This window comes from Anguilla anguilla, chromosome 18 (genome assembly GCF_013347855.1).
Source record: "Anguilla anguilla isolate fAngAng1 chromosome 18, fAngAng1.pri, whole genome shotgun sequence".
Taxonomy (NCBI): Eukaryota; Metazoa; Chordata; class Actinopteri; order Anguilliformes; family Anguillidae; genus Anguilla; species Anguilla anguilla.
In genome coordinates, this window is record NC_049218.1 from 24,928,000 (window position 1) to 24,943,423 (window position 15,424).

At 41.4% G+C, this 15,424-nt stretch overlaps 1 protein-coding gene across 2 annotated transcripts in view; it reads left to right on the plus strand.

Annotated features, from left to right (window-relative positions):
- Nucleotides 1-8,724: 8,724 nt before the first annotated feature.
- Nucleotides 8,725-15,424, plus strand: part of LOC118217639 (collagen alpha-1(XIX) chain) — a 124,099-nt gene continuing 117,399 nt past the window's right edge. For both annotated transcript variants that reach the window (XM_035399564.1, XM_035399565.1), the window contains exons 1-4: nt 8,725-8,875; nt 10,518-10,642; nt 13,611-13,682; nt 14,187-14,286. In XM_035399564.1, the coding sequence (XP_035255455.1) occupies nt 8,874-8,875; nt 10,518-10,642; nt 13,611-13,682; nt 14,187-14,286 (299 nt within the window). In that variant the 5' untranslated portion in view covers nt 8,725-8,873. The remainder of the gene's footprint in view (nt 8,876-10,517; nt 10,643-13,610; nt 13,683-14,186; nt 14,287-15,424) is intronic.

A 15,424-nucleotide genomic window follows, 5' to 3' on the forward strand; every position in this document is an offset into this window, starting at 1 on the left:
AAATCGAGTTCTAGAAAATAAAAGCCCTCCCCAGTATTTTGTTCCAATCACCTGGATATGCTAATTTGCACAGTTCAGCCAGGAGGAAGAACTAATCGGTTAAGTCTCCTGGCTGAGTTCGCGGGTGGAAGAAACACGCGGCGGGACTTCTACCTCCTGACCGCTGGACGTCCTGCCTCTGATGGAACGCGCTGTAGCCCTGTTTAGATGCACATGTTTGCCTTGAGGTAGAAAACATTCATAAGCTCCAGCTCTAATGGAGCACTCAGAAAACAGATGCGATCCATCACGGTGTCACATCCATATACATCTGTCATGCGCTTTCTGTCCCGGAGGAACGATCCATCTGGTGCAATTTATAAATGCATTCTATAACATACAAAATCAAAAACAAAATAAAAAATACAAAGCATTCACGAAACACACATCCATCTGTGTATCGGCATGTCTGTCGCATGTCTAAACATTTGCGGAGGCCCTTGTCTAAACGCATCAGCCGTGCGTCGCTACACGAAACAGTAACACGATAGCCCTTCGCCCCAAACTTAATAATCCTCGCTTAACTAAGTGGCGCATTCGGCGTGCCCTCCGCGTTTCCTGATGTGTTTTGACACTTTCTGATGTAAAACACAGGCACTCCAGTACTTTGGGGTTTTCGCGCGGACACATCTTGGCCCAGAGTGGGACGTATCTTTGCTTGAATGAGGAGCAGGCTCTCCCCCCCCCCCCCCCCCCCCGTAAGTGAATTAAGCAGGAAGCCTGTGAGCGCCACCGCGGCTTTGAGAATGGAGAGGCGGAGCTTCATTTCAGCGTTCCGTTTCTTTTAAAAGGCTTCGTTTTACTTGCATTTAAAATAAAAAAAAAGATAACAAGATATGAGTAATACTGAAAATAGCCTGTTTCTGGGATGCGGGGCGTAAATAGGGGAATGGCAGCTGTTGCACCAAGGCTGCCAGGGCTTAAGAAAGCCCATTACGGAGCATTTCATCTTCCCTGACTGCTGCTTCTGAGTTAAGTGGAGTCCTTTATCTCTCCACTGAAAAAAGCTCTTCTCTTTGGGCCCCTCGCTGGCGTCAGCTGATGGAGCTCGATGTCACCGGACTCATTTGTGGCAGGCGGGGAATATGACCTCTATTTTGCCTGGAGTGGACCGAAGATCTTGCCAGTGGAGTGGCATTCCATATAATATTGATTACTGCGGGCTGCTTCCAACAGTGAGCAAGGGATCTTATAGGAGATACAGGATACACTCTACTCTGATTCATATTGCTCTGATACACACTGCTCTGATACTCTAATACCCACTGCTCTGATACACACTGCTCTGAAACATATTGCTCTGATACTCTGATACACACTGCTCTGATACTCTAATACCCACTGCTCTGATACACACTGCTCTGATACTCTGATACGCACTGCTCTGATACACACTGCACTGATACATACTGCTCTGATACTCTGATACACACTGCTCTGATATGCTCAGTAATGAGCCTTTGACTGTTTTGTGCACTACAGGCCACACATGACTATGCAGTAAAATTTTCAGTGTTAACTGAATACGTATGAGTCAAATCGGGACCATATGTAGTCTGTGTGAGTTTGCCACTGAATATTTTACTGTGTACTGAGGGCCTAACGCAGATGCAGGTGAAGCATATTTCTCACTGTTCGGTACCTGTGGGATGCTGGCGTGCACCTGGGAGCAAATCCAGCCTCTAACTGAGGAACCATGGCCAAATTAAAGCAACCCTACTCCCATCATTGTGGATCCCTGTTTAATTTATGGATTGACATAGCCAGGACTGCCATGTGTAGGCTATGGGTCCCAGCCTATGTCTGAGCCTCCCCGAGCCCAGTTTTTCATAGCTGACTGCCAAACATAGAACATTAAAGTATAACATTAAAATTTAAAGTCATCCTGTGTATCAATAAGCAAATAATAGCGCAGGTTGGCGAGGGGGCGGGACTCGGTCACACACACAACCACACAAACAGGAAGACAATATGAGCACAAGCAGTTAAGGCAAACAAGCACACGGAAAAGGGAGAATCAGAGCAGCTGTGCAAAGGATGCTGGGACAGAATCCAATATTGGAACGGAGAGAGGCTACAGTATTAGCGAAGAAGAGCATAAGAATTACAGGGCAGCCGGAATCCGTACGCTTTGTTTATCTAGAAGAATACCAGGTCATTACTCTTCCTGAAGTCATTATTGCAACGTTACTGAGCAAACTATGAGTAATTCTGCTGCATGTTACATGACTGCATTTCTCAAAAAAATGCTGGAGGAGTTATTGATACAATTAGATATATAGATACAAAAATTCTCCATGAGAGCTGACATTTGATCCACCTCATTAAAGCTCTGTTGTCTCCATAATATTTAAGATCAGACTTTGACAGAATGGGGTAGAGAATAGTTCTTACAATCAGAAATGATGTCATGAAAATACTGTACAGTACATTGCAAAGCATCACATGCATTTACATTCAATCTAACAATAATATGTTATGTATAAAAAAGACATTGATGCCGGAACAGAATAGTTATATGTGAATGTCATTTAACAAGCCATAAGCCTGTAAAATAAATATTTAACACATTTTACTTTCTATGTCATTTTTTACATAACAAGATAAATTCAATTGCATTTACATTCAAGTAATGAAGTAACCCTTGTTATCCAGATATCATCCAATACCTTGTTAGTTAGCCATTAAAAGACTATTCCTAAGGCAGTTCATTTAAACATGACTTCCTAAGTAGAGTCACCTAAGTTTTCCTTTTCCAAATTGTTGGTCACAAAAGTATTTGCCTATGCAGCCTAATGAATATCCCATAATACATATGCCTTTATCAAATCAATATTTATTTAGTCTTCAATAGCCTTTTACATTTAACCCAGAAATCATATTTTCTTCACAAAAACAGTTTGGTTTCAATTTTTCTGATTTCTGAATGCACCAAATTATTTGGTTGGCATTTGTATGACACAACAATTATTTTGCTGCTTTCCTTTTTATAAACTATGTGATCCACACCAGCAATATGAGCGAGGCGTAGCATAAACGTCTTGCGCTCACAGGTCAAAAAATGTCCCCTTACTGCATAGCTCATATATATATATATATATATATATATATATATATATATATATAGTAAATTATACTACCTATGGTTTATACAATAGTGTGCAACCCTTCAATAATAAATGAATAAATAAAAGTGATGATGCAATATTATTTGCAGTTTAATTAGCAGGTGTACCTGCGCAGCACAGTCAACATTTCCGTTTGGAATGAATTAAAGGCAAGGTTAAGGTTTGACCTGGATGGGCCAAATTTTCAGTTTTTTTTCCATTGTGTTTTCCATTCTTCGTTTACACCCACCCAGTGTAATGCAGTGCCATCAAGCTGAGAGAAAGGGGGAACATCATACATTTTTTGTATTGCAAATAATTTGATCGCATGTTGTTCATGCCCTAAGTTCATGACATAAGTCAAAGTTTAAGAATTTTTTCGTTGACAGTCCTTCCAAAGAATTAAAATGGCACCAGTCTTCTCCTAGCTTTGCATTTACCATTACAGAGGTGTTTGACTGTGTCACCACACAGGAATGGAAGCACGCGTCATCAAATGAGCTATTCAGAATTCACACTGACCCAACTTAACACCAAGGCAATTTATTACATTAATATTAGACAAAATATGCATACAAAAATAATAGCATCTACTGTATTCATATTCTTATATGATATAAACGAATGTGATGGATCAAATTTCCATGGACATTGTGAATAATACAAACAAGCCAACCAAAGCTTACAGGAAAGAATAGGGGATTTATTCTGGATCCCAACATGGAGTGTAAGTCGTGTGGTCTGTTATGTCAGCAAACAGGGGCCTGATATGCACAGGGGGTCAGTCATGTACATTGTTTCATAGAAGCTTTGATGAAAGATGAGCTTGACGTTGGCCAGCAACCCTATTAATAGGCGCGTATGTACCATATTTCAAGGCATATTTGGTTACATTAATTAAGAGCGCGGTTTTTATTTCATGCACTCATTGATCAGAACACACATGGGAGAGAGACAATGCAAGAGCGAACGGCGAACATGCCCCCCAGCCTCCCGCTTTGTTGCGTCTTTGCGCTTTTTTGAATTCAGCTTTTATTCTGCAACTCACAATATGGACGCTTTACCATCCCCCGAAAGCGAATAGCACTCTTTTATGTCCCGTGTTTACAAATGTCTGGGCTTCTGAAGCCTCTCATTCACGGAAGGACAAATCGCAAGCCAGCGTTCCTTGTGTTTGTACGGCACTTAGCTAAAACAAAGCGAGCTTTTCCGCGGTATGCTTCTCAGAAGCCGACCATATGTCTAGTCACGTGCCACACGGCGTAGTACCTTCAGCTCTCTCTCACGCAACTGACTCGAGTCATAAAAAAATCTAATCTAATGCATAACAATGAGGAACTTAATGGGTAAACAGAACACTGAGTGCTCTACAAAATGGATGTGTTGAAGTGCAACAGGATGCAATATAATTATGTCTGTTACAATCAATTTGGATAATATTGTGAGTGATGTTATATACAATTAACTGACCAAAAATTACATATTACTTTTCAAAATTCCCAGACAGCTTACAGAGGTGCATGCCTTATATAAAAGGTTTTCTTGACCAGGAGACTCAATGTAAAATAATTAAAATGAGATGTGGCCAAAAAATAAAACAAAATAAAATTAAATGTAGAAACGTATATGTAGAAACAACTTATGAACTCCATCCTGGTGCTTGGAATTGTTAAGAGACACAAAGAAAATAGCATGTGGTCACAGATTACTCTGTTGTTGAGCGATTATGAACTTGGGTTCTTCACCAGTAGTATTGCCACTGACATGTTCCAGTGACAGAAATAAAACATCCTCAGCTCGGAATTGAGAATTCAGTTGAAATTTGGCACATTACATCTTATAGTTCTGAAAGGAAGTAAGAGCATATCCAGGCGATTCATGGTGGAGCACCTGCACTAGCAGTGTAGAATAACTGACAACGGACTGGACCTGTAACTCAGAGGTTGCAGGATTGATTCCTGTTAAGCGCACAGCTCTTGTACCCTTGAACACGGTACAGTATATAATCTGAATTTCTTCAGGAAATATCAGGACCAAATGTTATAAAACAATGTAAACTATGTGTGTCGCTCTGGATAAAAGCATCCACTGAATGCGTAATTGTTGGCATATGTCTGTGATTGCCTTTTCTTAGCCTTCAGCACTTCAGTGTTCAAGTTTCACAATGTCTGATTTAAAGACTCAGACATCATTAAAGCACTTTCTTTGTTGTCTGACATCATGTAAAATACAGTATAAATAGTATAAAGTACATGTGAATCATAACACACCACGGCAGACACATACTAATGTGACTATTGGCAATGGTGCAGGGATTTAAGTGGAACTCCGACTTGGTGACAATGTGGGCTGTGGAATGAAATGACTCCAAAGTGGTATTGCAGGAATGTCGTCTCCTGGCCAGGGAAGCAATGCGGAACTGGACGACCCAACCGATTCTACTTTCACGGTGAGCCCGGGTCGTAGCGACCCCCAGTCAGGCCCATACGAAGCGCCTCACGGCTGCCTGACGATGAAGCCGCGTTTCACGAGACACTGAGCTCATTGTTTTCCAATCCAGCCAAATGTCTCGCGTGTTTCCGAACGTGTTTTGCTTCGACGACAGAAAACTGGAGCAGTGTGTCAGCTCTGGATCACGGTAGTCTCCAAAGGGCCAGCCCCATTTTAACAGCATTTCGAGTAAAAGACCAGAGCCGTGCGATTGTGTCTTTATGGTGTGACCGAGCTCGGTGCAGTAGGATTATGTGTGTTGTTGTGACTGAAGTGCTATGAGTTCAGACTCTATGGTGTGAGTAATGTGGCTTCGGTGATGTGATTGACTTATAGAGGCTTTGGACTTAAATGTATGACAGGACTGTTTTGTCCACTATGGATTTAGGCTAGGGGTGGGAATGTAATGACAAGTTGATTTGTCCCTGCGTTTAATAGAGTAGTCTTTTTTTTTGGGGGGGGGGGGGGTGCTTTGCAGCTGCGGTTCTGTTTAAAGGCTTCACAAAACATTTTCTCCTGCTTTTTGTCTGAGGGAACACCTGGACAGTTCAGGCTTTTTTCCTTGGCAAAAAAATAAAAGATTTACTGCTTTCAAAGGAAATGTAAGCCATTTAATAATCATATGGAAAATGCTCTAACATTACATTAAAGTGCTTTTAAATGATTTCACCATTAAATGCAAAAAACAGCACTTTAATTTTACTTCAAGAAAATAACAAAAGCATGTCTAAAAGCTTGATAGTAATTTTTATCTTTTCTTATAATAGTCAGTTTCTTATGAAACTCAATTTTTCAAGTTTTAGTTTAAGTGTTTCAGTGAATAGACTCAACTTCTAGTTAGCTAGCTTTAAATCAGCCAGTCTGAAATGAATACAAAATATGAAGCCATTATTTGTATGATATTTATAATATCTATATAATGAATAATGTTACTTTTGACCCAAAATAATAGCATATTATTAAAACCTTAAAACCATTACAGGACTCACTCGCTTGCTCGTGAACAAACTAATAACCAACGTTACTGCGACGATGCTAGTTATTTAAGCAAACCATTGGTGAAATATGAAAACATTTTTCATAATAACATTTTTTATTTAATTTGAGGATTTTAAATGGCCTAGTTTGTTCACAAAACATTGAAATGTTGTTGAAGGCTTGTGTTAAAATTTCTCACCCAACAAAATAACAAGCATGTAACTGTCCAGACCCACTGCGCAACTCACTTCCGCAGGCACATTTTAGCTGGCACCACCTGCTCAGGCGTCCCACAAAACGTCCCTCAAAGGTTGTCCGTGAGTGAGTGAGTGAGTGAGTGACCACAGTTTGCCATGCATAGCCCACGGCGGCAGTTCCTGCGCGCCGTGGGAGAAAGATTAAAACTGAGGAGCAGGCCTGGGACAGCTTCTCTACTGCTGCCAATGGCTGAAGAAACCAGCCCCAGCTCCAGAACTTTACCTGCCATTGCTGAGTGTTCCCCAGACAGTTCTGCTGAATGACCTGGTTGGATTCACTTTACAGGTGTACCAATTTGGCTGGCTTGTTCTTACTCTTTGCTATTACAGCTGGACGTTATAAATAGCTTGGCTAGGATAAATATAGTGAGAGATTAAGGATAGCAGTGGTACACAAAGGTATACTTTAACTAAATTGTTTTTTCATGATTTTCGGGGGCAATACAACGGTAATTTCCGTATTGTTAGCGTTAATATCCTACTGTATATTAAATGTTCTCATCTGCAGTCTAAAAATGTGTTGCAGCAATTTTTCCTTCCCGTTAATATTTCGCGGTTGTAACTTTTAGTGAACAAATAGGAAGTCGGATATATTATGTTACACCTCCTGCCTTGTGTGCGGAACTATGTCCCCCCTATTTAATAATTTTACAAGTAATCACTTAAGAAGGCTCTTGACAGCAGGCTAGAGCTAGCGCATGAGTAATATGTATTTATTGACTCGAACACCATTTGCTAAAGTAAACGATAGAACGCCGTCATTGTGATTAAAATGCGTACCAAATCGTTCCGGCTTTAGGGCCAGGGTTTAGCGATAGAGGTCAGAGATCGAATGGTGATAATTTCTATAACAGTCTCTTGCTTGCAGCCAGATATAGGCTACTCCTCACCATTCCTCATAGGAGGACATGCAAAGTCTATATTACGCACTGCCATGGTAACTCCAGATCTTAAGACACTGCCATTAGGTACAATAAGAGGGAAACTAACCACGGACACGGCAAATCTCAAACAGAACTGGAATTTACTCTTGGGTTTTCATTTGAAAAACTGTCACTATGTAGTAGGTATTTTATTGTTTGCGAACAGCATGCCGTACTTAAGCTACAGACTTTAAAGTTAAATAAATAAATAAATAAATAAATAAATAGTATTACTAATAATAATAATAATAATAATAATAATTGTTATTATCCAAAAGTATATACTAACAATTACTTCAGAGTTTAAAACCTTAAGGGAATCTTAGCCACCACGTTCCTTCAGAGATTGCGAAACATTTGCTTGTGGTATTTGTGTCAGCGGAGACTAAAATAGTATTAACTCCTATGGAACTATCTTCATGCAAGTTCAACTTTTAAATTGTCTTATTTCAAACGATCATACTCAGTTTGGAAGTCCACAAGGCCTGAGCGTCCGCCACTAAATGACTCACCTGCTCTCTAGAAAATGTAGGGAGAGTTAATATATGTTGGAATATTTAACCAATTATCAGATTGTCCTTGAACGCAGGCGCGTATGCATTGCAGACTACATTACAATTACGACACTTTCATTTCACATTTTACAATAGGCTACATAATCGTGTCTACAGATTACATAAACTGTGTACGAACGGGCTACTTTTGGACACGTGCGCGTTATACCTGACCGACCATACCACCAAGTCCCGTTTCTCATTGTTGAGGACAAGCGCGCGACTTCATAAATATTGCCTTAAAAGACGAACATGTTATTACCAGGACACGTCTATGTTATGCACATTGTGAAAAAGGTCCAACTTTACTATCCTTATTGCCTCTGTCGGTAGCGGTCCTCGCCAGTGTATTTTAGTAATGAGTGGGAGGGTCAGTCGGTGAGACTAATAAGGACAGAGATGCAGTTGGAGGTCCCATTCTCACGTTTTATTTCTAGTCGACTTTGGATTCGCAGCTGACTTGAACATGTGTTCATAACCCCTAAAGGATTGTTTTTTGTGCTTTGGAGGAAACTTTCACGGGATATGTAAGTATCTAAGGATGACTTGAGTATTCTTGCTTTCGCATTAAGCGTAGCCTCATTAATCGATTTATGGACATCATCTTCTGCAGTGCTACTATGAAACAACAGCGCCGGCTGTAAGGGAACCGCGTGAATGCGGATTGCAGTTGCATGCCTTTAAAAGCTTGTTAAACTGAAAAGGCACTTTTTATTAAGTCTTGTGCTTTCTGAAGATAATATATTGTAGGCAAAGACATTGCGCCGGGCGCTTTGATTTATGAACATTCCGGTGGGAAGGAAAACACGTCCGCGCACTGTGACACCTTTCTACTGCGGCTGATCTTCCTCTTCTGAACACCGAAAGCCAAAACAGGCTGCCCGAAAGGAAAACTGGGACACAAGCCGTAAAAGCCCTTAAAGATACCACGTCCGGTAGTCGGGACATTAAGAATAAAACACAACAGAATGCAAGCTGATATAGCCAATTGTCACCAGCTACTTGATTGAGACCGATTCACTGGCCTGAAAAATGAAAAAAAAAATATTATAAACAAGCAAAGAACAAACCAAAACGTGCTAAATTTCAGAACTACAGACTACTACACTGCGTATTTACGCAAGTTTTTTGGCGCTGGAATTATTACTGGTCCCATGCTATAACTTTATTTATTTATTTATTTGTTTAGTAAATAACCAATGGCACTTTTCATCCTCTTCCTATTTGGATGGCAAATGAACTGCGAAGTAAACTTATCCGTAGCGCGGATCAAGTGATAGACAAGACTTCGGAATGTCTGGCTGCTCTCCTTTATGAGTACCATTTTAGGGGCGATGTCCACGTGATCCTTTAATCACTAGCCTATTTATTAATGGGATCGCAGCGCTGGTCTGAAACGGTATCACAGCAAATCCCTATTTCGGGTTCAAGTTCAGATAGAGGGTCAACAACCCCTGGTCAGCGAGAGCGAGTTGCAGCTATGAATGAATAACCACGCGCGGGTTGTATTCGTAAAGAAAGTCTTAACTGGTGCCGATTTTACCCCATCAACTGTTAATCAAGTCACTATGTTCAGCTGAAGTGTAATGGTTAATGTAATGGTACATTTAGTCTATGTACTGAAAGCAAGTAAATGGACTGAATACACTACAATTGATGTGTTGTTCGTTTTTTTGCTGGTGACTTTCGACATTGTTTAGAGATTACTGCCATTCTGGACCGGAGATGATTCAGCCTAACGGGTGAAATGTAAAGAAAAAGAAACACTTGACGGCGTGTTTGACGTGACACACAACTGTCATTCATAGTGACGGCATGGGCGCTGTATATTCGGTCACGTGTTTTACTTCTGTTCGGGCGACTTCATCCCACGGACGTTACTTATCTCTTGCGTTCGAAACGAAATTGAATAAGCCTACAGGAAGAAAAAAAAATTATATATATATATATATATATATATATAGAGAGAGAGAGAGAGAGTATAGTATAGTATACTATAGTATAGTACAGTAAAGTATATGGTGTGATATAATTAAGCTAGAATACAAATTCCTCATGAAAATTATTTTATGTGAAGATCCCAAGCGCAGTAAAAATGAATGAATGAATGAATGAATGAATGAATAAATAAATAAAAGCACTTATTGGCACCCTTTCATTTATTTGTAGGCGTCCAAGAGGCCATTTGGCATGCGCCAGAGAAGACATGTGTCACCTGCTCAGATGGACTATTTTTCTCTGGATTGTTAGCGCCATTCCTTATACTTTTGGAATGGCGGTCAGCGAGAGAACAGGTATGTATGCTGTCAATGGTCCGACAGGACAGTTGCGAAGCAGACCTCGGTCTCCCCTGTTACTTTATAGGCAATGGAAAAAAGCTTGGAACTGTGGTTTCAATGAATGGTCCAGGCTGTTAGCCTGCATTAAATTATTTCAGGTAGCGCCGTGTTTGAATCACAAAGCAGTTCCATAATGTAATTTGGTCAAATGTGGCCCATATGCACTCGTATATGAGCACCCCTATCTGGTCACAGAACTTTTTGTAACTAGTTCAGCGTCACCCATTTCTCAATTACAAAATGCTACATAGGAAAGCACTACAGAGGGTTCTCCATGCCTTAGATCAGAATACTATGGAGGAATCCATATGCTGCATGTTAAAATCCCATGTAATCCTATAAGTGAAAAACCTTCTGTGTTCAATATGGGAGCTAGATCATGGCTACAACACCATTTTTGCATCCCTGCATATTTCAGCTATTTGGATCTTGCTCATATAGCTAGCTTCAGCTCTGATTGGCCCCCTACTCGGCTAGTGCTGCTCAGCGTCTCTCAGACTTTCAGATACCTGCCCTCACGTTTTCAGAACTGCCATAGAGCAGTTTTGCTGCTCCTGTTCTCGGTCTTCAAACAGAAATAATTAATTATGGAGACTGGATGTGTTGTGTTGCCTTGGAAAGGAATAATGTTGCTGGCATGCTTTGAAATCTTAGCGCTAACAGAATTAATAGCCTTTTGGACACAAACTCAACATCCTGGTGTCAAAGGACACAATTCACTAATTGGAAGACAGAGGGATTGATTTTCTGCCTGTCATCGTGCACATTAAACACACATAAATGAATGAGTCAAGCTTTCTGTGGCTTTAGTTTGTTTCATTTTATTAGGCCTTCTGTGGGTTTCATTCTGTCCCTTTTACACAGGCATCCTTTCAGTGCTGTCTATTGTGCATTGTGAGTTTTTAATGTCAGTGGACTAGTACTGAGTGAGTTGTATCCAAGAATACCCTCACGAAAAAATTTCTAACCTTTGTTCAAAAACCACACGCGATCACCCAACATATGCCATTTCAAGGCACATGTCTTGTTTTCACATGTGAAAATCGTAGTTCACGTTTTAAAAAGTCAGTGAGGTGAAAATGTGAAGATGCAAATGTGACCCGCTTTATTTTGACATGTGTAAATGTTCCGTCACATGTGAGAAAAGCCAATAATATGTGAAAATGTCCAGTTCACATCCAACATTTTCTTTTCACATTGTTAAATTCACTTGTGAAATTGTGATTTTCACGAGTGAAATGGTCAATTTATCATGTTATTCCTTCATGAGGGCACTGGCACTGGAATGAGATTGACAGCCTGCACAGTAAAATGTTTACTTTTAATTAAACCATAACAGTGTTAATTCAACTCTTAACAGATAACATTTGGTCCCACTCTGAAATGTGGGACAGAATGTTATCTGTTCAGAGATGAAGTAACACTGTTGGAGTTAAATTAATGCTCGGTATGTTACTGTGTGTTTACAGCCACACACTGTGAATAGATAGGTGCCGTTATGCTTCCAGGTTTGAGAGCAGACTTCAAATGATTCTGAAATTATGCAACTACAATCGCATTTCTAGCTTTGGTTGTTTGCTCATGCAAGTCTAATTCACAGTCACTCCTGTGGAAAACTTGAACGAGCATTTCAAACGCAAATGAAGGGATATGACACTAGTCCCGGAATATCTGGGCTGAAGCTGTTGTACTGGGCCCATATAATCTACCTCCCCTTGTGTTGTTTCTTTTGCTTGCGAGTGAGTGTGTGTGTGTTTGTGTTCCCTCAGTGTGAACACTCTGTCTGTGGCTCATTTTAAAATGAAGCTGACCAGAAGCCCCAAAAACAGGTGTCTGGATGGATACCCTTAGGGGTCCGTGATGGAGCAAATTGGAAAAACTTTTTTTTCTCCTCTTCATAATATTTAGTTTATATTTCCGTAGTTCATAAACTATGCATTTTGGACTTTCAGATAATCTGCCAATATTTATATTGTACTAACATAGATCCATATATCTATATCCATAGATAGTCTTAAATGGATCCACAATCTAATGACATCTCAAACTACACATGCATCCATGTACAGGTAATGAATATATGAATGGAAATACAGCAGCAGATCCAGCAGTGAAGGGTTCTGGTGGTTCTGTAATGGGGTGGGGTGTGGTATCCGGACCCGCTTTGGGTTTCCAGGCGAGGTCAACTTCAGTCGTTACGGTTCTGATTGATCATCTTCACCCCCCCCCCCCCCATTAAAGCATTTATGTCCTGCAGCGAGGGGTGTTACTCGAGGTGGCTAGACCCCCATCCGCAGAGCTGGAGGAGGCACCCCGTTGTTTAAGGAGCACGGCGTGGACGCTGTCCTTATTTCACGGCCTTCTCAGTCACCAGATCTGAACCCGACGGAGGATTTATGGGATATTATGGAACTGCGCCAGAAAAGAGTTTTCCACTTCCATCAGTGAAGTGCGATCACCCAGCCAACACTGAATGGTCCTCACAATGTTACTGGAATGTTTTGCCAATGTTACAACACTTGCCACTACACGGCAGTAACATTGTGAGGACCGTTGAATGACTTTCTCCTGGAAGACCTTCCATAGAATTCCAGATGCTGGTAGATTGTGTTCCATGGCATATACAGTCTCAACTATTTTCATATGGTGGGCTGACACCTCAAGTGACTTTATATTAATGTTTTCATTTGTTCTTCACTGCTTTAATGCGCTACTGTGCGAATTAGCCGCTGTACTGTAGCCTGTAGTAGCCTTAGCCACAGTCATTTTACTGATGCAGGGCTCGTCAGTCCATAGGGCAGCAATTTCAGGGAGAGAGTTTGAGATTAAAAAACTTGTGAACTGCTGATGATAGTCCACAGAACAGCCTGTGGTGCCATTTAACCTTGTCTTAACGTGTAACCTATATATATTTGATTTGCAGATGATTCATGCCCTAATTTAAGAATAGAAGAGAGCCGGTATGTCCAGGGTCTGCGGCCTTATGAAATCACAGGTAAGTTTAGATTTCAATTTTTATTTCAAGTTGAAAAAAAATTGTACAATGAACAAAAATGTTGAATGTAATAACAGAACTTTAAGTGCATTTTTACTTTGTGGTAGCACTGAATTGGTAAAAGCTATATGCTCATTCACAGTAGCATTTCAACCGATCCATATCCTGAGAGTTATGGCTTAAAATATCAGACGGGACTGATGCCCAGTCCTTGGGCAAAGAGCTATACCTTCCAGGTTACTGTATATTTTGGTCCATTGACATGTAAAACTGAAAGGTCATTCAGTTTTCTCCTTCACAAAATTCCTACTGCAATCATCATAGTGCTGATTTCATGCAATGACATTATTTGTCTGGGGGGGGGGGGGGGGGGCGGTGAGGGGGCATTCAATCTGCAGTGGAAGTGGTGAGCAGCTTGTGGGCTGCAGTCTTTGGGGAGTGCTCTCCCAAAATTAGATGTGTGCCGTGTTACTGCTGATGCGTTTTCACTTCCTGTTTTTGCAGGATTTGATTTGACTGAGAAGTTCCTGCTCCGAAAAGGGACAGTGACCGAGGACCGGCCGTCCTTCCGTTTGGGCAGCACGCCCCTCATCAAGCCCACACAGTGAGTGGAGGCGGGGCACGTCCGTGACAGATCGTTTTCGTTCGGGGAAATAAATGTGCAAAACTGGGGTTCAATAATGAGTGGAGGCGGGGCTTGTCCTTGACAGATTGTTTTTGTCTCGGGGAATAAATGTGCAAAACTGGGGTTCAATATTTGAGGGATGTGTTGATTTGGATGGTTTTGACTTTGCCCTATTAGAAATACACATTCAAAAAGACGTATGTGTATGTTTTCAGAAGGGCCAGGTAAAGTCGCCACCTCCGACATATACTGAACCCGAGATTTGCACCACAAATACATGTAAATGATTTTCCGTTCACCATAGCAATGGCACAACAAGCAGCTGAAACGTATTAAAGTTTGACGTGTCATTTCCTGTCGTTGCACGATGCGACATCAGTAGTGCATTTCCGTTTTTTTTTCTCCACTGTGGTTAGCCCTGTGGTTTGTTGGCCTGGAAATGCAAGCTAGGGCTGGAATATCTTTCCAAGGAGTACTGTACCAATGTCCAAGGAGGGGGGGAGTCACTGGGGGCGCGTTCATATATTAAATGGCTGATTTCAATCCCCGCGCGAAATAACCCCCCCCCGTAGCTGATGGAGCGTCCGAGATTGGACGAGCTGCCAAGCTGATATCGTGTTTCAGCGGTGCAAACTAATATTTTCTCAGGGTGTTGGTTTGCCCGCGGCTCGGCTCATATCCGGAGGAAAGAGGCAGACCTTTAAGAGGGGCTCCTGGCAAGTTGACACGAGGTGGTCCGCGTACCAGTGCCCCTTCAGAGATCTTTCCATCTGGGCCTTGATAATGAGGGCAAATGGCAAGCTGAGACCTGAGAAGAGCTGAATGGGGGCACCGCTTTATGGACGGAAAAATCTTGCAGGATGGAGGATGCCTTCCACTGCTAGCTAACGTTTCAGATGAAACTGAAAATTCAAAGGTGGGGGGGGGGAATGTAGCAGGCAGCAGCGGCTGCCCAACCCTGTTCCTGGAGATCTACCGTCCTGTAGGTTTTCTCTCCAGCCCTAACAAAGTACACCTCATTCAATAGCTAGGACAGGGCTGCCCAACCCTGTTCCTGGAGATCCACCGTCCTGTAGGTTTTCTCTCCAGCCCTAACAAAGCACACCACATTCAACAG